Genomic DNA, 27,817 nt, shown 5'->3' with positions numbered 1-27,817 from the left:
CCAAATCCAAGAAAAAAAAAGAAAGAAAGAACTGTGGAGTATAGATGCTGATTGAACCATATTATTTCTTTTGTTTTGGGTGCTGTTGTTTTTTTTTTTTCTATTTTGAGATTTTTCATCATTGCTCTGATTTTTCTCTTATAACATGACTAATGCAGAAATAGGATTAATGTTATTATGTGTATATATATAAAAACCTATATCAGATTACCTGCTGTCTAGGGGAGGGGGGAGGGAGGGGAGGAGGAAGAAAAATCTGAAATTGGAAAGCTTGTATAAACAAAAGTTGAGAACTATCTTTACATGTAACGGGAAAAAAATAAAATATTTTATTAATTTAAAAAAAAAGGTACAAGTCAAGTCATAAGAAGATTGGATTTATTGTAAATTAAAGGTTTTCTGGGTCAGTGGGTTGACCCAACTGTCCAAGAAAATGGCTTCTGTCAAGGTGATTAGACTCTACTTAATAGATGTTACTTTGGCAATGAATTAAACCCAAAAAATTTGGGAATAGTAAACTGTGATGCCTACTAGAACTAAGACATTTTTCCTATAATCAATGATTTTAAGTTTTATGCAGAAACAAAAGAGAAAAAAGTGAAGGAGATCGAATTTTTTTTAAATGCCCTTTAAACAATTTCCTCAAAGCTCCTTAAGGGTAGCCAGAGGAACTGTTTCCTTTCCATCTGCTCTCAATGTCTTCTTATGTTTCTTTGTCCCATGGGGTTCAATAAAAATCAAATCCTGGAATAATCACAGCATAGATCGTCCTAGTGATCATGTTGAATCAGAAGGGTACAGAGCTGTAACTAAGTCAAGGCAAATGAAACTTTGCCACATGATAGCCAAAGTCAAGATGAGTGCAAAAAACATTTTCAGCACTTCAACCAGCATAAAACAGCTGCACTTATCACCTGGTGAGCAAGAATAATTAGCAAAAACCAGGGAACTATAGGATTCAAATGGCTTCCCTCTCTCATGGTCACAGCCCAAATAAGCTCTTCCCTTGCCTAAGCCACCCTACTACACCTTCCCAGTTATGTCAGCCTCCCCAGAAGCAGCCTTTCACTGACCCAGAGACTCATATCCTTTTTACTTCAATTAAATTGAGAATACCTTTTATGTCCCTTGACCTAGGTGCATATTGTGCTTCTTTCCTCAGAGGCAAAATTTTCTAGTTATGACTCTAGAGAGGCCTTCTGGTATAAGAGAAATAGCAGTGGATTCAGACTGAGTTCTAACCAAGGGTATAGTGTGATACCTTAGGCAAGTCACTTAACCCCTACAGATCTCAATTTGGTGGTTGATGAGGATGATCTCTATGCTTTCTTCCAGCTCAAATGATCTATAAATGCTCTAAAAATATTGTCATCCTAAATGAACCCAGTGGCTCAGAAGTCTGTCGACACAACAATGTCTATCTCAAAAGATCTTCATAAAGAACAAGAAACACCTCTCTGCATCATTCCAGCCATCACCCATTTCACAATTAATGAATCAAAATGGGGCAAAAAGTGGTGGAAAGAGAAGAGTCAGGAATAAGAAGCAGCAGTATTCTATGGGAATGTCAACTATTTCTGGGTCACAGGAGAGCACTGTGACTTTGTTCTTTAAAAATAATTTTGAACAAAAAACACACTATCCTATTTTCATTCACACGATACAGTTAAAAAGCAGAAAAAATTCTTAAGATAGACTAGATGAAAACCTCATTTCCTTAAAGATCCAAGTCAAGCCATGAGAAAAAAAATTAAACCTTCATTTTACATAAAAATGCAAAATATTTATACTCAGCAAGAAAAGAGAATAGAAATGTCAAGTCTCTAAATTAAAAGTGTAATGTCATGTTTTTATTCAAAAGAGAATATACTGAGATATCAAATCTTCAGTACAGAGTAAAAAGTACTGGATTTTGAGTGAGAACACTTCAAATCAAATCCTCCTCTACCATTTACAAACTATAAGATTTGGGTAAGTAAAGTGAGCTCTTTGTGACTTGCTCTCAGTTTCATTACCTGTAAAATGGGGATAATAATCCCAGACTGGCACTCACAGGGTTGTTGTGAGGACCAAATAAATACAAGGTATCTAAACTGCCTGGTCAATCTTAAAGCTCTACTATTATTACAGAATTTCAGAGATGGAAGGGACCGCAAAGGTCATCAACACCCACTGGTACTTGAATAGGACATCTCACTATTGGAATTCTATAGAGGAAGAATCATCTACCTTCTGAGGCAGCCCCTTCTATTTCTGTATAGTCCTGGTAGGAAAATTTTCCTTGTATAAAGCATACACTTACTTATGCCTTCCCATTTCTATCTATCCAATTGCTCCAAACTTTTTCTTCTGGGAACAAGCGGAGTAACTCTGATCTCCCCTATATATGGCAGCCCTTCACATCTTTACTTGAGGACAGATATCACCATTAAGTTTTGTCTTTCCCTTCTCCAGGCTAAACACTCCCATTTCCTTCAACTGAAATTCATAAATCATGGTTTCCAGTTCTCTCATATCTTCCAGACATATTCCAGCTTGTTTTGTTTTATTTTTTTTAGCTTCCATGTTGCACTAATGACTCTTATGCTTATAATCCATTAAAATTCCCAGGTTTCTTTCACCTAAATTGATAAATAGTTACAAAATCCCCACTTTGAAATTAATTTTTTGGACATGAATATATGACTTTACATCAATATTTAGTCCATTATTCTAGCCTGTTGAAAAAAATTTTTTTTCTGCATCAGCTCATTCCATTTTGGGTTTTTGTTGTTGTTCATGCAACCAACCCTTATCTATCTGATCATCTTTATTTTCTCCCTACCTAATGTTCATTGCTGGCTGCCTACAAGCCCATTCAAACGTCTTTCATCTCATAAACATCCCTCATTAGATCCTTTCATGCTAACTTCCTACATCTCTCCTCCTTTTCATAAGCAAAATCCAAGAAAAAGCTGTTTATTTTCATTCTCTTTTTTCTCTCATTCACTTCTCAAACCCCTACAATCTGGCTTCCAACTTCAATATTCAATTGATATTACACACTACAAGTTACCAATAATGTCTTAATGCAAAATCATTATGCCTCTTCCTAGTCCTCTTCCTTCTTGAATTCTCTGTGGCACAAACACTCTCTCTAGGCGTTCATGACTGTTCTTTCTTGGATCTCCTTTGTTGAAGCATCTTCTATATTTTGCCCTCAATGGTGAGTGTACCCCAAGGTTTTTTACTGAGTCATCATCTCTCTAAACACTCTCCCTCTTATGGTGATTTCACCAGCTCACATGGGTTCATCCATCAGAGGCATAGATGACTTCCAAATCTAGGTAGCCAGCTCTGATCTCTCTCTCTCTTAAGCCTTTGTTTCATATCACCAACTGCCTATTTTTTTTAAGGCAATTGGGGTTAAGTGACTTGCCCAGGGTCACACAGCTAGTAAGTATTAAGTGTCTGAGGCCGGATTTGAACTCAGGTCCTCCTGACTCCAGGGGTGGTGCTCTATCCACTGCGCCACCTAGCTGTCCCACCAACTGCCTATTAATGGATCTACCACAGGTATCTCAGAGTTGAAGTGCCCCAAACAGAATTATCTTTCCCCAAAAATGTTTTCCTCTTCCAAATTTCCATATTTCCAGAGGCATAACCACTATTCTAGTCACCCAAAATTGGTCCATTATAATCATTCCTGACTTATCACACTATTTCAACTCCCCTTTGTCCCCTACAGAGCCAGTCAGTTACTGAGTCTTATGAATTCTACTTCCATAATATTTCTTGAATCCATTCATCCCTATACATTGCTATTCACATAGCTAAGATCCTACTTCAGCCCTTCACGACTTCTTGCCTGGATAACAAGAATATCTTTTTAATTCATCTTTCTGGCACCAAAGTGATATCCCTAGAGCAAAGTTCTTATCATGTCATTCTCTATTCACTAGACTCCAGTAGTAACTCTAAGATAAAATACAAACTTTTCTGTTTGGCATTCAAAGCCCTTCGCTATGATCATGATCTACCTTTCCAAGCTCATTATACATCACTCTCCTTTACTCAATGCTGAAGTTGAGAAAGATTGGCCTTCTTGCTGTTATTTATACAATATTACACCCCCCCCCCCAACTCTGTGCTTTTGCCTAGGCAACCCACCCCCTCCCCCCCAATGCTTGGAATGGACTGCCTCCTCACCTTCAACTCTTAAAATCCCCAAGTTTTCTTCAAAGCTCAGTTTAGATGCAACCAATAGAGGAATTGCACATATGGAAAGTCCCTCCACCTATGCTACTCAGAAACTAGGTCTATAATTGTCTAGACAGCTGCCTGGGGGCACAGAGAGATGAAGTGGCATACCTTAATTATGAACATACCTCAAAGCTCTGTCCTAAGCCATCTTGTTTTTTTTACTATTTTCTGTTTCTGTGCAATTTCATCAGCTTCCATGGATTCAGATATCATTGCTATGCAATTGACTCCAAATCCATAGTATGTGCCTATGGTGTGAGTCATACAACGGAAGCTGGATCTCAAAGGAAAGAAAGAAGGAGGGTGAGGGAAGAGAAGAGGGGAAGGAAAGGGAGAGAGAAAGAGAGAGAGAGAGAGAAGAAAGAAACAGAAGTTCCATCAGTGAGTTCCGATGCCTGGTAATATTTCTGATGAAAGGCTTAGAGAAAGAAAAGAATGAAAGTATGACAAAGGGTAGTTTGAAGTATTAATGTTGCATTTCAATTATTCAGGCTTCCATGAGCCTTAGAACAAACCAGATAGTAACTGCAAACAAATTTATATTTAAATAACTATAGTGCACACTACTAAAATTATTTAATGGTTAAAGGCCAAAATATAGATTTTATATATGGATTTTTGTAGGCATTTGTCACAATAACTGGAACTTAAAGATAAGACCATCCATAGTGTGTGTATGTCTTCTTTTAATTCTTCTTTTCTTCTGTTTCTCTGGTTGCCCTTTTCATACCATTTCTAACACTGAACAATTTTACATTCTCAATTTTCCATCCTCCTCAAAGCCCCTATCTTATCATCCCTACTCTTAAATTTATTATTATTTTACATTGTCAGTTTTCAATTTCTTCATTTTTTCCCCAAGAATGCATGACAGGATTGATTTAACAGGAGGACGGCAGAGCCTCATTAGTGTGCAATAATGGCTTGGAAACTTGTTTCAGATAACTAAATTCTACCAATTACTGACAATAAACCTGATTAAAAAAAACTATCGAGAATATTGGAAAATGTACTTTTGTGGGTGTGCTACTCTGGCTCAGGATTTCAAGGAGCAGAAATAGCACATCACATTCAGTGGATCTAATTACTGGGTTAATTGAATAATATACAAACCTTATGGACATGCTCACTAATACAAGAAGGGTACAAAAGACCTGCACAAAGCCAATTTACTGCCCACCTTCTGGGTACCTTTTATTTTCTAGTCTGGAAAAAATGAAACTATTCCCAGAAGCTAAGCACTATCTAGACAATAATGACATGCTATCTCTTTCCTACCCCACTCCCCATACAGGCCTCAAGGACATGCAGAAGTTATTCCTACCATCGCTAACACCTCAGTGTATGGTAAAAGGTGTTGGGAATGGCTTCTGATTCAAATGTCTTAAACTATTAACCTATTTCCTCTTCTGCTAATCTAGATAATTTATATTTTTGTCAATATTCTTCCATTTCACTTAAATTGTTCGATTTATTGGCACATAATTGGGTACGTATAAAACAGTTTTATATATATGTGTGTATATACATGTATGTCTATGTCTATGTATATTATATGTATATGACTAACGGTAACCATCTCTCTAAGTTGGGGGGAGAAGAAAAAAGGGGAAAAAAAAGAAAGATAACTTTATTATATATTTAAAAGGGTAATAGCAAGCTATACATAATAGATTTGCAATTTCATGTACAATCAGCTTTTTTTCCTATTTTACTATATTATGGAAATGCCTGTGTTATTTCTTAAGTTCAGAATAAAATGATTTTTTTTTTAAGCCGCTGTTAACCTAAGGTTGCTATCCTGTGCTTTATATAAGCTTCATTTCTGTAACTAGTTTTTGTTTTGGGCGAAGCATTTTCATGGAAAAAATAGTGGATTTACAATCAGAGGACCAAGGCCTAGCTCTGCTACTGACTAAATATATGACTTTGGGGTAAGTCATTTAATTTCTTTCGACCTCAGTTTTCTCATCAGTTCTTCCATATCCCACAGTCTAACTCTAGGTAAATCTCAAGGCTCTGTCCTAAGCCATCTTCTTCTTCTTTTTTCTATTTTCTATCTCTGTGAGTTCATCATCTTCCATAGATTCAGATATTATCTTTATGCAATTGACTCCTGTCTCTGGATCTAACTCTAATCTCTCTTCTGAAATCTAGTATGACATCACCAACTATCTATTTATTTGGAATACATTTAGTATATCTGGTACAGAGACACATGCTGTCTTCCCCAATAGAAAGTGAGCTTCCTTAAGGGCAAAGCCTATTTTATTTTTGTCACTGGATGCTCAATGCCCGGCACACTACCTGGCATGGGGTAGGAGCTTATTGATTGACTGATCTATAAAATGAAGAGACTGAACTAGCTGGTCTCTAAAGTTCCTTCCAGAACTAAATACAGTTATCCTAAAATGCCTGTATTTTTCAACCTCTACTGTTGATATAGGAATGTTAGGCAGATAGGTGAACCCTACCCAAACTCTAAAACTATATTATATATTTTATATTAGAGTGCATATTATATATTAGGGTAGAAATAAACCAATCTCTCAATACAAAATGCTCCAAAGTCTTATTTCTTAACAAGTTCTGGGGAGAGGAGAGGGAAGAGCCTGCTTATTTTTTATGTGAATGAAGGTAGTTTAATGTGGATTCTTATGTGGCTGGGAATTTGAAGTTAGGGACACTTTCCTGGAGAAGAAGACCTATTTTCAGATTAGTAGATGTTGGCAGTTAAGCTTGAGCTCAGTGACCAATATTGATTCCAGAAGGTAGATGATAAAACATTTCCCTCTCTCCTATGTAGGAAGTGGGGGAAGGGAGGGTACTATTCTATAACTACATAAAATGTACCATATTCAAGAAGGCCTGATCCATGTCCCAGTCAGTTTTACCAAGCTATTTTTAATCTGTTAAAAGTGTGCTGTAGCTATGCATAGTTATAATGCAACAATTACTTAAAAATTTTTAAATGATAAAGATATGTAAGAAAATAATGGGACTTTGCCAACACCCAAAGGTCCCAGATTGATTTGAACTGATTGAGATTTGACTGAGAGTGATTTACTTCTCTGATTAACTCACTTAAAGTTGACTTGATTAAAACCACGCCTGCTGTGTGACCTTGGGCAAGTCACTTAACCCCAGTTGCCCTGCAAAAAAACAAAACAAAACAAAAAAAAACACACCTGCCTGACTCCCAAGAGGGAGTGTTCTCAGAGACTGTGAACTCTGATCTCAACAGGGGATTTGGTTGATGCTAGCCAATCAGCTTGAAGCAGTGTGTAAGGACCGCCTCTCCTTCAGACCTATGAAAAGCTTCCACACACAGTTTACTCTGGCAATTCTTTGCTCAGATGGGCTCCTGGTGGAGGGCTTGAGGAAGAACCAGACCAGGCTAGAGCTCTAGGTTAGATAGGCCTTTTCTTAACTTTCTGACCCAGGTGTTCTCTTTTTTACTAATACCTGGTATTCTTTAATAAATGCTTAATGCCCAAAACTGGTGCTAAAGCTTCTAATTTATATTAGAAACCCTAGCTAATTTTCCTACACTTGGGACAGGAATAAAGAGACCACACATTTAGTTTTACTTGTCACAGATATCAGTAAAAAATTTTTATAAATAAGCAAATGAATTCATGCTCCCTCTGGCATGTATGCTTTCTCCTGGCTTTGCTTTTTGTTTTTTCCATCCATGGATCCTGATCAAGCCAAAGTTAAAAAAAAAAAAATTGTACTGATATGTTTTGTTCTTACATTACCTTCATTTAAAAATATATCCTTTTTCCTTCCTCTATCCATGGAGCCATTGCTTGTAACAAAGAATAAAAAGAAGGGAAACAAAAGAAATTAAACAAAACTAACACACATACACAAATAATATCTGAGAGTACATACAATGTTCCACACTCGTGGACTCCTACCTCTGCAAAGAAGAAAAAAAGCAGGTTCTCATCTCTTTTCCTGGGCCTAGCCTGGGCATTATAATTACACAGAAACCCAATTATAAACAAAAGAAAAATTTTCAAGAAAGACATATAAGCTGATTATCACAACATGATATAGCACTGGTAAAGATCCACCTGAATGGTCTGTGCTAGACATCTGGATACCTAGGTTGCAAATATACATTCTGACTTGAAATGTGAATAGTTCAGAAGATTTTGCTAATACAGACTATCAAGAAAATGGAGAGCTTCATTTATTTTGTCTTTTGACAAAATTATATGTATTTTGTATTTACTGTATTTACTGCCTAATTATTATATAAGCTGTGATGTTTAAAATCTAAATTGTGTGGTAGCCTTAAATTAGAAGCTTTAGCACCAGTCTTTGGGCAATAAGCATTTATTAAAGCATACTAGGTATTAGAAAAAAGAGAACACGTGGCGTTAAGAAAAGGCCTATCTAGCCTAGAGTTCCAGCTTGGTCTGGTTCTTCCTCAAGTCCTCCGCCACGAGCCTGCTTCAATCATGAACTCCCCAGCAAACTGAATGTGGAAGTTTTTTATAGGTCTGGAGCATAGAACGGTTCTTACACACTGCTTCAAGCTGATTGGTAGGTGTCATCCAAATCCATTGGTGCACTGGACTTGAAGGTGGTTTCGAGTTGAGTTCAAAGTCCTTAGCTTCTTAGAACAATACCTTCTTAAGGGCTAGCCAGGTAGGTTTACAATCTAGTTAACTTGAAGTAGGCTAATCAGCAGTCAATCACTCTCACTTAATTCAATCAGTTTAGATTAATCTCCAGGTGGGCCTTTGAGTATCTGCCAAATCCCATTATTTTCTCACAAAGCAGGTAAAGTCAACAAGAACAAAATCTAGCCTTAGAAGGCTTCTTCAGACAAAGTTACTCTCGCAACTACAATCTGTTGACTACTCATATCCAATGAGATATAAAACAAGGAGACAAATTCACCTACGGTGTTTCCTATCATCATGGAACATCCCCAGAGTGCAAACAAAAAAAAGAATTCCCTCTTGATGGTGATGGTCCTCAAATATTTGTATTCCCAGGTGACACTACTAATGAATTGCATGGAGGCCTGGAACACTACAGAAGCTCATTCCATGAAATCCATAGCAACTCTAAATAGTCACAAGGAAGAAACACAGCAGATGAAAAGTACATTGGGAGGTGCACTGCCAACATGAAGCTGTACTATGCACTGCAGCTTGGCAATTAGTTGAGTTCAGCACTGAGTAATAGAAAGAAATTCTGCTGGTTCTTATTTAGGAAGTTGTGCAGTATCTTCAAAGATCTTAGACTGGCGAGTGTCCCAAAAGAACACTTCTTTATTACCAATAATGTCTGGGTATGCTATCTGGTTGTGGTTCATAGAACACCATGATCTTGGAAGAATCAGGATTGCAAACAACCCAAAAGTGCAAAGGTGGGTATTAGTATTCTCTGAGCATTTGATGAATGATGGTTCACATGCAACAAGTAGCATAAAATACATTATCCAGGAAACATCTGAAGAGAAAAGGAAGTGGGCAGGGAGTACAGTGAGAATGAGAGAAGACAGATGATCAGCTAAGAGTGGTGTACTGATGTCCTCACAATATTAAGAGAAGGAGGGGAAGGACTTAAATGAGTTGAAAAGATCCTTAGTGGAAGATTTATGTGGAAATACAGACAAAAACTGCAGAGGAAGCACCAAAGTATAGAGTAAGTACCTGAATTGACTAGCTGTTGCTCCATGATCCCACAGCCCAGCACCTCAATCCATTCTCCTTGAAAGTTGATCTCCATCTCAAAAGACGGATGAGTGAAAGGGAAGTAGCAGTCCACCCATCTAATCTCCAGTCCTGCAACAAATATTTCAAATAAATAAATAGTGGGTATTAAAAGGCTTCCCACTCCCCCTCCATGTGGATCAAACTTGCCCTTCAGCTAATGACACCAATTACTGTATTCTGAGGAAAATAAATAGCAAACAACCTAATTTGCAACACTTTAGTGTGAGGCAATAAATCTTTAAACTTGTGGGAAAAATGACCATGTCTTTTCTAATATGAAAAACACTTTGTGCAATTCCAGCACCCTCTGAAACCAAATCAATCACTTGTCAAATTTCTGCAACCACCTGGCAGAGGAGGAAAAATAAGGCAAGATCATGGGAAAGGAGGTAATTCTGTTATTTTCTGTAAGTGGAAATGACTAACAGCTCCTCAGAGATTGGGAATCAGGGGGAGGAGGCTTATTTATTCAGTGTTTTGTCTTTCTGTCCCATTAAAGAAAAATTGGTCCATTTTCATTTCTATTTAGACACAGAAAACTTTAAACATTTTTTCCTTTTAAATATTCCAATGCTAGTAGAATGTACTTATTCTTTACTTCAAACATGTAGTAATGATTAATCCCAGATTTATATCTTTTTTCTCTAAATCCTCACAACAATACAAGGTGCCTATTTTACAGATGAGGCAGACATTGACCCAGTGTGACCCAGGTACTATGTGTCAAAGGATGGATTTGAACTCAAGTCATCCCAAGCCCAGGCCCAGTGCTCTCTATCCAGTGCCATATAGTTGCTTAGATCTATTATAATCTATAGGGTCAGTAAGCACCTGCTAACCTCAGGTTCTCATACCCTTCAATAAAGAGGCCCTAGTGGCCACAGGAGCAGAAACAGATGCAGGAACTGCTTGGTTATGGAGGTAGAAAGGTTGGCTAATGAAAGGAGATCATCTCTAAGGTCTCTTCCAGGCATAAAAAAACATCCCTTGGCTCTAAAACTCTTGTAACCCTCCCTTGTGAGTCACAGCAGGTAACTGTCACAAACCACTTTAACAGCTGTGCTCTCCTGAAAGAGATTTCCTGAAACCATCTTGGGCATATAAGTATGTGCCTCACAAGCACTTCCCCAAGGCAGGAACTGTATTCAGTTAATTTCCTTTGGACAGCAACCTACAACAGTTCATTGAGCTTTGGGCACTTAGCTACTGTCTAATCATAATGATAATGAAAAATACATTAAAATAGGAATAAAGGCCAAGCACACTTTGCATATCTTCATTTAGCAGAATGTTACACATAAATTAAGCAGGGATTCAACTTAGGGATCTGGATAACTCATTCCAGTGTTTATCACAAATGATTATCAGGGCAGCTAGGTGGCGCAGTGGTTAGAACACCAGCCCTGGATTCAGGAGGACCTGAGTTCAAATCTAGCCTCAGACACTTAACACTAGCTGTGTGACCCTGGGCAAGTCACTTAACCCCAATTGCCTCACCCAAAAAAAAAAAAAAGATTATCAAATAGGGCCAAGAACTTCAAAAAATAAAGGGGGGAGGGGGACTGAAGAAGGTATTAAAGTGCCAATTAACACACTAAGTGAAGCAGGTACCTAATAGGTTAAAACCAGTGAATAAATAATGTTTATCATTCCCTTACTGAGAGTACAGAGCTTTCTCATGAGCTTTCATTCAAAAACAAAAACAAAAAACAACAACAACCCAATAATACCCATATACTGCATACATTTGAGGCATTCTGCATTGTGGTGTTTCTAAACTATTTCTTAGATTCTGTTTCAATAGAATGAATGGTAAAGAAGGAGGGAGGTGTGTAAGGGATTTCTTGGGACACACAGAATTTTTTTTTTCTGCCAGTTTGTCTTGTGTACAAATGGTTTTATTAGGTTTTTTTAAAAGAATAAATTTTATTTCTGAAAAAAGGAATGAATAAAGTATTCATATATAGCCTTGACCCGATCCCTGTTTTTTGTGGATGGTAAAGACCTTGCACAACGGGGCCTTTGACTTCTCCCTCTTCTCACCTACTTCAGATTCCTCCACCTTCTGCAGCAGAAGAAAACTGTTCTAAAATGAGAAGTACTCACATGAAATCAAGAACAGACTTAGATATGAAGGGATAGAAAAATTTGTCTCAATTCAGGCAAACCTTCAGTGTTCAGAAGTCCATGACAGTGATAAAAATGAAGAATGGAGGAAAGCAGAAATTGCTGATAGCGATAGCTCAGAAAATAAGATTGATTAGACAAAGATCCAGGTAGCAGAAGTCATATTCAGTGAATTTCTGCTTTTTTTTTTTCCTTTCCTCTTCTTCTTTCATCAGTTCTTTTCCTGAAAGATAAGTTGCTTTCTACATCTGCCTGACACTCAGGCCACAAAACAAATAACTTTGGTTTCTCTCTAATGTGACGCTTCTTCCCCCACCCCCACTTCCACTTAACTCTTTTGCCCAATTCTCATAAATTCACAAAAATTAAAGAACATTAAACTCCTTAAAGTTCAGCAGTATGCTGTTCCACTTAGTGACAGTGTAAAATATTTGAGAGGAATTTTAATTAGTCCATTGTTATTTTCTAAACATATTATGTTTTAGTTTCCACATGTTAAACATGGCTATTTAAGAGCAAATTAGACTCTATTTATGTGACCAACTCCACAAAGTCAAAAGATGAAGCCTTTGATCTGACCTTGACCTCTGAACATAGTATGGAAGGGGCCATTGATAACACAAAAATGACTGAAGGCATTTCCTTGTTGGGTGGTGGTTTGGCTGCTTGAAAACGCAATAATGACCAACTGGGGTGGGGGTGGGGGGCAGCTAGGTGTCGCGGTGGATAAAGCACTGGCCTTGGATTCAGGAGGACATGAGTTTAAATCTGGACTCAGACACTTGACACTAGCTGTGTGACCCTGGGCAAGTCACTTAACCCCAATTGCCTCACTAAAAAAAAAAAAAAAAGATAATTTCTAAACACAAAGGCAAGTGATTACAGGTGGAGTTAAAGGCAAGGATGGTGTTAACTGTACACAGTTTGTTGATGTGTACTTGATGCAAGTCTGGCTGAAACTTAGATTGGCGGGCACGGTACATTCCCTGGTTTCCCTCCTTCCTCTTATATCCCTGGTAGATAATGAACAAAGAGGTTAGAAATTGGAGTTGTCCCCACTTTCAAAGCTGGGGGAGCCTCAGTCCCTCAAAGAACCTGTTTTCTTGTCTTCTTTACCCCTGGGTATTGTTTTCCCAGCAGCTGTATATCTCGGTCAGCCTTTCTCCAGTGCTAGGACCTCCAGAAGAGAAAGATACATTTTATCTTCCTCTTGCCCTAACCCCTCCCTCCCAAAACAAACAAACAAACAAACTTCCTCCTCAGGGAAACATTTTTCTATTGACTTTCAATCTCCACAAGCAGCCCATCCATCAACAAGCATTTGTTAAGCTCCTGGTATGTACCAGGCACTTAGGGGGGAATACAAAGATAAGTACCAAAAGGTTTTTGCTTTCAAGAAGTCTACATTCTATCAGGGGAAACAACATGCATATAGAACATGCCCAGGAATAGCAAACTGTGCATACTCTTTGACCATGCTAGGTTTACACCTCAAAGAAATCAAAGAAAGAAGAGCTTCTACATGTACAAAGATAGTTATATTAACTCTTTTTTATGGTAGCAAAAATTGGAAACTGAGGGGAGTATCTTCCTTTTGGGGAAGGTTAAACAAATGGTTGTATATGAAAATAATGGATTATTGTACCATAATAAATGATAAAATAGATTCTTCCTTCCTTTTTTCATTCTTTCTTTGCTTGCTTATTCTTTGATCTGGGATGGTCTACCCCTTCTCTGCAGCCTCACCCCACACTCCCCTTCCCAAGACTTATCATATTGATGTCAGACTTAGTATGAACACCACAAGGGCTTTAACCCTGCTGCAGCTCAGCATTCATGAACTCAACTGATACTGATGTAGGGATGGATTTAATTGATCAAATTGATTGTGAGGCGTCCCAAAGAATTACAAGACTCAGTGACTCAGTTTCCCAAGTTGTATTAGAAGACTAGTGGCCACAGGGAGAAGCACCCAAAGGAGATAGGTGCCTCCAATAGGGAGAGGAGAAATGGTTATATTTATAGTGAAAAAAGTAGGTTACTTCCTCATTATCTTAATCTCCTCCATAGGGAGGTTTATATCCTAATTTGGACTTCCTGGGGTCCTAAGACATCCTCCAAGGTGGGTACCTTTTTCCTAGGGGTGTGTTTTGGGGGTTTAAATGTCACAAGGTGAACCTAAGGACACATTTGGTCTTTCTGCACATGTTCACAAAGACATGCTTAGACTTGTCAGAGCCAGAGGGTCTCTCTGTTTATGATATCCCTTTACTTTAAGATCTGGTTTCTAGGTGAAGTTTCTGTTTCCTGTCATCTAGGAATATTAATGGTTAATGGTCCCTGGTTATCTATACTAAGCTTCTGTTGATATTGTAGATTGATAGGGGCTAGAATCCTCCATTACTATACAGTGGATAAGAACACAAACTTTAAGTTTTTTTGTTAATCCTTTTAGCTACTTTTGATCAAATCTTAGGTTATCTGTTAACCCTTTTAGCCTCCTTATCACTACCAGTGTAGGTAGTCCAGGAGGAGGGAAAAGAAGCAAGCACTACCAATTTGAGTTGAAATGGACAATTTCAAAAGAAAGTGGGGAGATCTCCATGAACTGATGGAGAAGCAAGTGAGCAGAACTAGGAGAATTTATACAATAACATTATGGAGAAAAACAACTTTGACTTTGTTTTTTTGGTGAGGCAATTGGAGTTAAGTGACTTGCCCAGGGTCACACAGCTAGTAAGTGTTAAATTTCTGAAGCTGGATTTGAACTCAGGTACTCCTGACTCCAGGGCCGGTGCTCTATCCACTGCGCCACCTAGCTGCCGGTGCTCTATCCACTGCGCCACCTAGCTGCCCCTACAACTTTGACTTTGAAAGACTTTACAAGTCTGATCAATGCAATAATAAACCACAAGACCAAATGAATAAAGATGAAACATTCCATTCACCTCCTACCAGAGAGGAGATGAACTTAAAATGAAGAATGAGACATATATTTTCATACATGGCTAATATAGTCACTTATTTCGCTGGGAAATGTATTGAGATCTCTCTCTCTCATTTGCTCAATGGGGAGTAGGCTATTAGGAGGAACAAATTAATTTTTTAAATGCTTGTTAATTGAAATATAAAAAAAAAGGAAAAGAAAGAACATGGACACATATAAGTAAATACAAGACTTCTACAAATTCAAAGTAATGGTGATGAAGAGGGACAGTATAAGTAGCAGGGTAAATGAGGAAAAGCATAATACAGGAAGTAGCATTGAACTGAGCTTTGAAGGAAGCTAAGGATTTTAAGAGGCAGAGGTGAGGAGTGGGTGAACTCCAGCTATGGAAAGTGCCTGTGTAAATAAAGGCACAGATACATATACAACAGAGGAGAGGCTAAGTCCTGTGTAAGGAGTAGAAAGTAGCACATTTTGGTTGGAATGTAGGTCACACAATGGGGACTAATGTATAATCAGACCCACTGCAATGAGATTGTGAAGGGCTTTAAATAGCAAACAGAAGAGTGCATATCTTATCCTAGAGGCAACAGAAAGGAACTTGAGATTTTGGAGGGAAGCAGCCTCATGCCATAGGAATATAATTTTAGTGACTGTATGGAAGAAGCATTAAAGAGGAGAAAGACTCAAGGCATGGAGACCTTTTAGGAGACTACTGCCATAAGAGGCAATAAGGGCTTGAACCACAGTGATGGCTAATGAGCAGAAGAAGAGGAAGTATGTGAGCAATTCTACAGAGATAAAACCCATAGGGCTGGCAACTGATAGCATATACTGAATGAGGTAAGATGAAGAGTCTAAGGATGACTCCTAAGCTGGGAACCTGGGTGACTGGAAAGACTGTGGTGCTCTCACCTCAAAGGAAGAGAGGTAGGTTTTGGGGGAAAGAAAAATTAATTCCATTTGCAAGATGCCAAGTTTGAGATGCCTTTGGCCAGCTGAAATGTTTGATAAGCATACAGGGCTGGAGGTCAGGAGAAAGACTAAGGTGAGTTATAAATCCAGGTGTCACCTGCAGTGAGATGATCATTTAACCAAAGGGAGGTGATAAAATCTTTCAGAGAGAAGATAGAGAAAAAAGATCCCAAGACAGGGCCATGAGGTACATACATAGCTACAGTGTGGGACATTGAAGATGATTCAGGAGACTAAGAAGAAACTGTTAGAAAAGTAGGTGTACCAAGGGAGAACAATGATACCAAAGCCCAAAGAGAAGAGGTTATCCAGGAGGAGAAAGCAGTAAACAGTGTCAAATACTAGAGAGGTTAAGAAGGATGAGGATTGAAAAAAAGGCCATTAGACGTAGCAATTAAGAGATCAACGGTAACTTTGAAGGGAGCAGTTTCAATTGAGTCATGGGAATGGATACCATATTGCATGAGGAAAAGAAGTGAGTGAGAAGTATGGTCAATGAGTATAAAGCACTTCTTTTCTAGGCCTTTGGCAGTACAATGGAGAACAGATTTACAATGGAAGCTTGATGGACTGGTAGGGTGCAGTGACCTTTTTTTCCCCATTAATTTTTTTTCTTTTTTTTTAGTGAGGCAATTGGGGTTAAGTGACTTGCCCAGGGTCACACAGCTAGTAATTGTTAAGTGTCTGAGGTCAGATTTGAACTCAGGTCCTCCTGAATCCAGGGCCGGTGCTCTATCTACTGCGCCACCTAGCCGCCCCTTTCCCCATTAATTTTAAGAATAAGGGAGTTCTAGCATATTTGAGAATACTTAAGAAGGAGCCAGAAGGGAGAAATGGGATAATTAAAAAAATAACGAGATAATTATAAGGCCAACCTGCCAAAAGAAAGAAGAAGGGTATGGAAAGTAGGATACAAGTTGAGTTGCTGGCCTTGCAGAAAAGTATCACCTCTTCATTAGAGACTGGAGTAAAAAGGGGAGAAGTGTCAAGTGTCAAGGAGCTCAAAAAGTTTAAGAAAAGCGGCCTCTATTTCATCAGTAAAGTAGGAGGCAATGTTCACTATTAAGAGGGATGGGAAAGCAGATGTTTGGAATATTGAATTGAGAAGACAAGGTTTGGAACAGCCTCTGTGGAGAACGAAATAGAGAATCGATTATGTTACAGTAAAAGTAATGTCTTGTAGGAGTGAGTACCCAGTTGAGATTATGGAATATAAATTAGTTACTTCTGGAAATTTTCTAAACTCAACTTCTACTTTTTTCTACTTAAACATATTTTGTTCAGTTTATCTACAACATAGATTAATTCACTGGGCATTTTGTTAAGGCTTCTTTAAAAAAAAAAAAAAACCACTAACATTACCACTGGTAAGATAGAACCCAGAAACACATCAAGTCTACACATGATGATATACAAGCACAGACTGATCATGTAGGGACCTGTTAAAAAACCCTCAACTAACTCACACGTATCACATTAAGAAAATGTTGGCTTGCATTGAATGCAACATTAAATTTTATAACCAAACTGGATTTTGCTTTATTCAAACTCTCATTTAATTGCAACTTAGTAGCAATATTGTTCAATAAGAACTGTGAATAACTTAACTATTTTCAGCAATACAATGACCCAAGACAATCCCAAAGGACTAATGATGAAGCATACTATCCACCTCCAAAGAAAGAACTGATATTGATTGAACCCAGGCTGAAGCATGCTATTTTTCACTTTCAATTTTTTCCTTTATTTGTCTTCTTATACAAAATGACTAATATGGTAATGTTTTACATTTTAAAAATGCTTCAGAAGAATTTAGGAGCAAAGAAGATATAGAGAATAAAATTAAATATAAAATAGATCATTTGGGGGACAGCTAGGTGGTACAGTGGATAGAGCACCGGCCCTGGAGTCAGAAGGACCTGAATTCAAATCCGGCCTCAGACACTTGACACTTACTAACTGTGTGACCTTGGGCAAGTCACTTAACCCCAACTGCCTCACCAAAAAAAAAAAAAAAAAAAGAGAGATCATTTTGATTATATAAAATTAAAAAGCTTTTGTACAAACAAAAATAATGTAACCAAGATTTCAAGGGAAATAGAAAACTGGAAAAGAATTTTTGAAACAAATATCTCTGATAAAGGCCTCATATCACAAATATATAAAGAACTGTATGAAATTTATAAAAATACAAATCATTCCCCAATTGATAAATGGTCAAAGGATTTGAACAGGCAGTTTTCAGATGATGCAATCAAAGTTATCAATAATCATATGAAAAAATGCTCTAGATCATTACTGATCAGAGAAATACAAATCAAAACAACTCTGAGGTATCACCTCATGCCTATCGGGGTGGCAAATATAACAATAACTGAAAATATTGGTTGTTGGAGGGGATATGGGAAAGCTGGAACACTAATTCATTAATTTACTATTGTGAAAAGATCCAACCATTCTGGAGCGCAATTTGGAACTATGCCCAAAGGGCTATAGATTTGTGCATATCCTTTGATCCAGCAATACCATTACTAGGTTTATATCCCAACGACATCCCCCAAAAGAGAAAAAGACCTATTTGTACAAAAATATTTATAGAAGCTCTTTTTGTGGTGGCTAAGAATTGGAAATTAAAGAAATGCTCATCAATTGGGGAATGGCTAAACAAATTGTGGTATATGATGGTGATGGAATATTATTGTACAATAAGAAATGACAAGGAGGATGACTTTAGAAAAGCTTGGAAAGACACGCATGAAATGATGTATTGTGACGTGAGCAGAACCAAGAGAACATTGTACAGAGAGACAGCAACATTGTTTGATGAAGAACTATGAAGGACTTGACTATTCTCAACAATACAATGATCCTAGACAATCTCAAAGGACTACTTTTGGGGGGCGGGGCAATAAGGGATAAGTGACTTGCCCAGGGTCACAAAGCTAGTAAGTGTCAAGTTTCTGAGGCCGCATTTGAACTCAGGTCCTCCTGAATCCAGGGCCGGTGCTTTATCCACTGCGTCACCTACCTGCCCTCAAAGGACTATTGATGAAACATACTACTATCTACCTCCAAAGAATGAACTGATATTGATGGAACAGACTGAAGCATGCTATTTTTCACATTCTTACATTGTTTTTATGATTAAGTTTGCTTGTACAAAATGACAAATATGGTGATGTTTTACATGATCATACATATATGACCCATATCAGATTGTTTGCCACCTAGGGGAAAGGGAGGAGGGATTATTCTCTAATACTATTTTAATGTATTATGGAAATGTTTGTTTCATTTAAGTTCAGAAAATGTAAAAAAAAAAATGCTGTAGAAAAATGGGCACAATTAGTCTAACCATCCTAGAAACCAATTTGGAATTATAAGAAGAAAGTGACTAAAATATCCATGTGCTTCGACTTAGAATTTCCACTGCTGAACATTTACATATAGTAACAAAGACCTGGAAATAGAATAGCTGCCCATCAACTATGGGATGATTAAAATTCATAAATGTAATAGAGTATTATTACAAAGAGGTAAGAAACAATGTGAGGAATATAGAAAAGCATGAGAAGACTTACATGAACTGATACAAAATGGAGGTAAGCAGGACCAAGAAAACAATATATACAGTGTATGTAACAAAGAAAAAGGATAGGAGAGGAAGAAATTTTTAAAAAATTGTATGTGTAAAAAATGAAAATATCTAGGATATCAGAAAAACAGATAACCTTAAAAAAGCAATAAATTTAAAAGGATGATAAAATTATTTATAAAGAAGCTGAGCCTCAGATTGGAATACACATTGCCTCATTTCTTTTAGAGGTAAAGGACTATGGAGGTGGAACACTGCAAATGTCAGACATTTTTAATGTGTTGGTTACTTTTGCTGTTTGTTTTTTTTTTCCTCTCATTTTTATTGTTATAAAGGATGGCTTCCTGGGAATGGGAAGCAGAAGAAGTGAAGAAGGGATTACATTGGGAAATGAAGATGATATAAAACCAAACATAGAACTCTCTCTCTCTTTCTTTCTCTCTCTCTGTATGTATATGTACCCATATACATATATATATATACATACACACATACAAGGCTAAAATATTAGATAGTTCTATACTTTGGTGACAATGTGTTTCATCATTTTGTGGTTTTGTGTTTCTAGTATCCATGTGCCCTTTATACCATCTTTACCTGTATGTATCACATTACCTTCTTCTGTAAGAATAATGCAATTTTCCATGATTATTCCCTCAATTGCAAGACACAGGTGTGTCCTGAGAAACATAATAAATAAAAATAACTGGCATTTAAATACTGCTTTTAACATTTGCAACATGCTTTACACAAATTATCTCCTTTGATCCACAGAATAACCTTCTGTGTTTGGTATTATACATATTATTTACCCCTCTTTACAGGTGAGAAAACTGATACACAGAATAGTTAAACATTGCCCATAATCACAGAGCTAGCATCACAGACAACATTTGAATGCATGTTTTCCTGATTCTGTATCCAGTATTCTATCCACTACATCACACTGCCCTTCATATTCTCAGCTATAGTTCTACAGGCTAAGTGTAAGTCGACTCTTATATCTTGCTTCCAAATCTCTCTAGATTAATACAGAAGGATCCAGGAAAGCAGGAAACTGAAAGGAAATATTGCTCTCCCAGGAATATAAAATGCAAAACTGAAAAGAGAAGACCTGTTTTCTCTGGACTAGTTCCCAGACTGTTGGCCAGGAAGAAAAAACAGAGATTCATTACATAGCACTCAATGCTACAGGAGCAGAGTTCCTTGGCAGAATTTATTCAGATTTGGGTTCCCTAGTTCTGTCAAACCCTCCAACAGGGTTGAATCAGCATGGAAAGGATTTTGTGGTAGGGGTGTTATAGCTAAGTCTCAGAGCCATATATCCCCTTCTTGATTGGAAGGAAGTGTAGTTCCCTTGTCTCACTGCTGGGGAAGTAGGATGTGGGCAGCCATTCCCAAGATCAGCAAGTATTCCCAGCCATGTGAGTCTCTTCTGCAGGTTAGAGGGAAAAGATAGCCAATAGGTATGATAGCAGATCATAAGCCTTTATCCTTCTGATTTCAAAGAGTTCCTTTTGAAGGAAAAGTACCAATTTCCTATTTCCTAATGGGGGACGCCACTTCTCAGTCAATTCTTAGAGCAAAGATGACTGAAATATGCGGCACCAAATGAGCTACCAGCTGCACAAATGTTTTCCAGGTTTCTTTTGATGATTCATTACTCAACTGGCCTCAGGGCAACAATCCTACATAAGTCTATCAGTACAGTTGTAAAAATTATTTCAAATACACACAATAAAAGGGACACCACTAACTCTTATCAAGGGGAGAGGGATACTTTATAACAGCCCACATGGGGTCACTCCAGGATTCTTCCTCCCTCCCTCCCCGATCAGTCATTGACTCCATTATCCTTAAGGTCACTGAGTACCTCTTTTACTGTATCTGACCTCAAGGTCCTCATAATCTGGGTATAGCTCACTAGAACTTCCACTTTCTACTTGTAGGGGCCAAATTTTAATTAGGGAGTGTTAATTAGGTGGCTCACCACAATATTTAGGGCAAGGAAGGAGATTAACAGCCTCTTTCAAAAACAGAACAGGGTTTATTAACCAGAAAGAACTTAAAAACACAAGTAAGATTAGTAGAATTAAGGGAAAGGAAAACAATACAACCTGAATCACACCACCACTCAGGGCTCAGCAGAACACGCAGCTGCGTCCTGTCTCTTTCCAGCTCCAATGCCAGAATGGTGAAACTCCTCCCTTCTCCTTACCAGCAACCTTCAGGGTCCCAGGAAACAGGGCAGACAGACACACAGCCCCAAGCTAATTGGCCGGCAGCCCTGATTGACAGAATTAATAAACTGCTCTACAACTGCCAGCCCCCCCTTCAGGTTCCAGATGCTGGAGGTCACCTGACTGCCCTCACCTGGCTTCCAGTCATGGCGGGGCTGCCCTCATTACAATTTGGTCAGGGAAGTTAAGGCGCACAGGCACACACCGGGGTGCGGGCGCACAGGGTTTTTAATTTTAGGCAAAGATGAGGTCATAGAAACCTCAAATCAAAATTAATTCTTTACAACTTGCTTTATTTTTTCCCCCAATTTTATCTCAAGTATTTTTATTAATAGGCTACTAGGAAAAGCAATCTTTAGCTCATCCTCTAATAAGCACTTCAACTTACAAAAAACAAATGTGTATAGTCTTTTTCTTTATTCCATCCTTTAGAAAAGACTATTTGAAGGGACAGAAGAAGTAGTTCACAGCTTTGAAGTGCTTGCCAACAATATAGATCTCATGGACCAAATCCTCCATGCAGATAATGGTAGCTAGGTAGCACGGCGACCATAGCACCAGACCTAGGGTTAGGAAGATGTGATTTCAAATCCACACCAGACATTCATACTTAGCTGCGTGGCTCTGGGAAGATCAATTAATTGCCATCTGCTTGAGTTTCCTCACCTGTAAAATGGAGATAATAGCACGAACCGTGCAGGTTTGTTGTGAGGATAAAATGAGATAATATTTATAAAGCCCTTTGGAAATCTTTAAGTACTGAATAAATTATAGTTTTTATGATTGCGATTGTCATATTTACCCACAGATTTTTCAATGAGGGCATCAAAAGTCAGTGCAGTTTATTCCTTGTCTTGCCACAACCACGCTTGTAAATCAAGTCATTCACAGACTTCAGGTTTCAGTAACCCTACAAGTGTATGATTTCACAATTCTCAATATGTTCATTGAAGTCTGTGCATTAATAAATGTACCACTGAAGATTTGGGGGAAGACAGAGAAGTTATAATTTGTCATGGATCTTTGGGCTGACACCATTGACACTTCTAAATCTGATCACCAAAGCTAATTTGGGTTCAACAGGTATGTGGTGGTTGCTAGTTTTTCATCCCAAACTAGCCAACTGCAGGCACATCTATCTGTGATTTATGGTAAGTGTTAGCTCTTTCATAGACAACCTTCCTTCATATCTTCTGACTGTTGTCTGTGACCACCTTCTACAGCAGGCATTTCATCTTTGGTTTCACAAAGGCCTTCAGCCTTTCCAGAAGGGATTCTGGAACAGATGGTAGCTGCTGCTTCATCTACTCCCAACACTATTACACTCAGTTAAGAAGTTTCCATTTACTTTACATAGAGACTTGCTGACATGCTACTGAGGAGATATAGCATGTAAATAAGAAAACATATTAAAAGTTTAACTGAGCTGACAGGAGCAAAGGAAAGCTTGACCGAGGAGATGATACCAGAGTTGAGTACTGAAAGTGTAAAAGGATTCAGAGAGGCAGAGGTGAGGAAGGACACATTCTAAGCATGGGGAAACAGATGGTCTAAAGGCACTGAGACAAGAGATGGAGGGTCAGGTTTGTGGACAGCTTGTGGAGAGCCAGTAGTCTAGTTATGCTTAGAGTCTAGGAAAAAAGGGTATGAAAGCAAAGCAGGTGAGTAGTGGTCAGACTGTACAGGAAAAGGATATAGGAGCCAGATTATGGAGGGTCTTATATGTAAGAGTGAGTAAATTGTAGAATAGCACTTGAGTCCTCTTCAGTCACTGGCCCCTTACAAAACTATTCTAGGCTCCAAGTCCTTTGTGAATCACAATCCTCTCTGAACCACACACAGCTCATGCTTCTCCCATGATGCAGTTTGCTTTGACTAGTTAGGCAAGGGTCAATATTTAGTTCCAACAAAAGCATTTAATGAAATATCATAGTAATAAAAATCACCACAGTACATTCCTCTCCATAAAATTTTATCTCACTCTCCTGTAGCAACTACACCCAGCCTTAATGGGAAAAGTAGACATTCATGTTTTACACATGGGGTCACACACACACCACAGGGAATATATGTGTCCAGAATATATGCATAGAAGAACAAATCAGGCTTTAAATGCTGAAGAGATACCAATTCTGGTGATATCATCATTTTGCTTGTCTCCTAGGCCTTTCCGCAATAGGTTTTCTATCTCTGCTGCTCCCCATAGGTATTGCACCTTCCCAGCTCTCCTGCTGGGCACTGTGACTGATGCTCCTTGCTGGGCATTGCATCTGCTCTTCCAACTGGTCTTTAAATATCCAGCTACTTTCAGTAAGTCTCTCTCCAGCCAGGGAGGGTAATAGGTCTTTTATTCAGTTCTTTTAGTTACTTTTACATTCTACTTGTGGAGGGGCAAGGGGTAGTGATGTGGTTCAGAAGCCTGTCCCCTGAAAGGGTGGGGAGGGGGGTGGGAGACAACTCTTTTACCTTCCCACTATGCCTAAGCTATAGTCTTTAGCAGAGGTTCTATCCTCAAAGTCCTTTGTTGTGCTGACCAACAACAACTGTTAAAACTCTCTTCAGAGTTCTGATCAGAAACCTAATTTAGTTCTTAGGCCTTATCACACTGTACTGACTGAGACTTGAGACACATATCCTCTAGGCTGTAATTCACCAAAAAGAAAAGGAGCTGAAACTGTGGTCAAGAAATTACTTTTTAAAAAATTACTTTTAATTTTCTCTATCATGACCCTCTATTTTATGCAAATGTAAGACTGGACTGGTAAGAAAAGGGGATTGTACAGAGGATAACAACTTTTTCCCATTCCACTTTAGGGGGTGGGAGAAGGGAATAGATAGTTTACCAGAGAGGCAATGGAAAGCCATTGAACATCTATTTTTTAATATTTTAATGGAAGCAACATGGTCATACTTGTGCCTTAGGAAGCTAATAGTGGCACTGACAGGTGAATGAAAAAGAGGAGGGACTGGAAGCAAGGAAAGCCATAAGGAGGCTATCATGGGAGTTCAGGGAAGGTGATGAGGACCTGAACCAAGATGGTGGATACACTGAGTAGAGAGAAGATGATAAATGCAAGAAGCACCATGGAGGCAGAATCCATAAGATTTAGCATTATCTTAGAGGTGAGGGATTAGGGAAAGGGGGTCAAATCAAGGAGGATGCTTCAGCTACGAGTCTAGGAGAATGGGAAGATAGAGGTGCCCTCAACTAAAAAAAGGAAGTTTCTAAACCCATTTCACTCAGTTCCATCAATTAGATATGGCTATCGATCTTTCAAGCCTTTTCCAAGAGATTCTCTTCTTAGAAGTGATAAATTCCACAAAAAAAAATTCAAAGTTGTTCCTTGGCTACATTCAAGTATCCTACCAGAGGCATCTCATCCTGAGCTCTAGATTTGCTATGACAAATCCAAAGGCAGCATGGCATAATGGACAGGGCACTGGACTTGGAAACAAGGAGATATAGATTCAAATTGTATCTCAGACAGTAACTCTCTGTGAGACCCAAGGTAAGTCACTCAACCTCAATGGGGAACCTTAATTTCCTCATTTACAAAGTGGGAGGGATGGATTCTGTGGCCTCTAAGGTCCCTTAAAGCCATAATCAAAGAATTATCATATACTGAACTCAAGGAAGTCCATGGCTATATCTATATCTATCTATGTCTATCTGTAGAGAGATACATTTATATAGACATCCTGATATTCCCAATATGCAAGAAGTAAATTCCACTACATCTTGACACCATTTCAGAAGAATCTTAGAACAAAGCATATAAACTATCAGCTCCCATCCTCCAACCAGACCACCCTTTAAGAATAGGCTAGGTTTGCCCTGGCCAAGTTCAGGGGCTGTCTGAGCCTGAAAATGAAACACCTGATGACAAAACTTCACCTAATCTCTGCACCTGCCTGTCTGAATCCACCCCAAACCCTTCACGAAGGAGAAGACTGACCCTTCATAGGACAGGGCTGTAAATTAATTTTAGCTGTTTTACTGATCTAGAAGCTTCTGATCTTTCCACATTCACTAGAAAACAAAGGATGAATGGATTCCTTTATCTAGGGGTGTGCTGGAACAGACTCCTACAGCTGTTGTTAACTTCACATGTGAGGATTTATACCTCAATAATACTACAAATCAAGGACTGATTTAAGGTTATATTAATTGTCTAGCCCATGGAAAGTGATAGTGAAAATGTGAATAATGTAGATTAAGTTTAAGAATATTATACATTTTTAGAGAGCCAGTTGTTAAACATTAACCACCATACACTTATGCAGTAAAAATTATAAGTTTGTTTTTTTAAGAGAGGAAATAGAGATACTCGTATTGGGATATGTACCAAGGAAGTCAAAGACAGAGGAGTGGTCTAATATATATGAAAACATCTATAGCAGCACTTTCTGCAGTTGCAACAAACTGGGGTCCTATCAACTGAGAAGTGGCTGAATGAATTGTAATAAATGTAATGGAATAAGATTAAGACAAGGGGAGGAGAGGGAAGAGAAGGGAAGATAAACTTGGGTGTGGCTGCTGCCTTTGTGTAAAGATGGCTTGAGAGATCTGCAGCCACCCCTCACCCAACTCCTCCAGCCACCACCAGTGGAGGATGGTCCCGCTCACTAAGGGAACCTTCCACAGTCAGATAATCACCCCCATCAGTCCTCTATAAAAGTACCTGCCTATCTCCTGCTCCAGGAGATTGGTATCTCAGAGCCACGCTCTGTGCCATGCCTTTCTCCCCATGAGAAGTCCAATGATTTCTCCCTTGGTTTCCCTTCCCTTCCCCTGCCCCTAAATAAACTACTATCTTATTCTAATTGCTTTTGTGTGCAAGAGGGTATAATTCTTTAAAGAGGAATTCCTAAGGACCCTTAACCCCTTTCCCAAACTGCTACCCCTACCCAAACCCCCTACCCTATGTTCCCCACATCACTATCAAGAATTGTCCCCCCAGCCTCTTACCTGGCTTCTGAACTTTAGAAACATGCTATCTTGTGCTGGAACTTCCCCCAGAACCTGGGGTCTCCTCAGTTTGGCTCATCCAGCCACCCCTGCAGCATCCTTCACATGGAACTTCCTCTGTAAGGCCCACTCCCTTCTCCCATCGGTGAGTCCCTTCTGGAGCCTCTGTTTTCTGTAGGGAGCCAGGCTGGCCTTCATTCCCTTCCTTCATTTCCTTTTCATTCCCCTCTTGCCCTAGTTTCTGGCTAAAAGACAACAAAACCAAGCCCCTGAGTGAGGTACCTTTATTTTCACCCCCTTCATTTCAACTCCCTTTTGTGTTGTCTTACTCATTAGAATGTAAGCTTCTCAGGAGCTGGAACTGTCTTTCTTTTTGCCTGTATTTATATCCCCAGGTCTTAACATAGTTCCTGTCACATTTAGTGGAGAAGAGTACCAGCCCTGAAGTTGGGAGGACCTGAGTTAAAATCTCACTTTAGATACTTACTAGCAGTGTGACTCTGGACAAGTCACTTAACCCCAATTGCCTTAAAACATCCAGGGTCATCTCCCTATATATATCTCAGCACTGGACCCCAGTGGCTCTGAAGGAGAGAATGAGGTTGCTGACCTTGCACAGTCCTCCCTCACTTAAATCCAGTTCAGTGTGTCATGACATCACCTCCTGATGTCATGGGCCTCTTTGGGAACAAAGGACAAACAAGAATAGTTCCTGGAGGGTAGCTAGGTGGCACAGTGGATAGAGCACCCGCCCTGGATTCAGGAGGACCTGAGTTCAAATCCGGCCTCAGACACTTAACACCCTGGGCAAGTCACTTAACCCCAATTGCCTCACCAAAAACAAAACAAAACAAAACAAACAAACAAGAATAGTTCCTGGCACATAGTAAGTACTTAATAAATCCTGATTTTCCTCCTTCTGGGAAACCTAGCAACATTAATGTGTACTAATGTGCAGTGAAATGAATCGTACCAGGGGAA

At 38.7% G+C, this 27,817-nt stretch overlaps 1 protein-coding gene across 2 annotated transcripts in view; it reads right to left on the bottom strand.

The window, feature by feature from the left end:
• Positions 1-27,817, bottom strand: part of FARS2 (phenylalanyl-tRNA synthetase 2, mitochondrial) — a 666,913-nt gene that overhangs the window by 464,725 nt on the left and 174,371 nt on the right. For both annotated transcript variants that reach the window (XM_043975416.1, XM_043975417.1), the window contains exon 4: positions 9,921-10,052. In XM_043975416.1, the coding sequence (XP_043831351.1) occupies positions 9,921-10,052 (132 nt within the window). The remainder of the gene's footprint in view (positions 1-9,920; positions 10,053-27,817) is intronic.

This window comes from Dromiciops gliroides, chromosome 1 (genome assembly GCF_019393635.1).
Source record: "Dromiciops gliroides isolate mDroGli1 chromosome 1, mDroGli1.pri, whole genome shotgun sequence".
NCBI classification, from domain to species: domain Eukaryota; kingdom Metazoa; phylum Chordata; class Mammalia; order Microbiotheria; family Microbiotheriidae; genus Dromiciops; species Dromiciops gliroides.
This window is presented reverse-complemented; position numbering and strand designations above follow the sequence as displayed.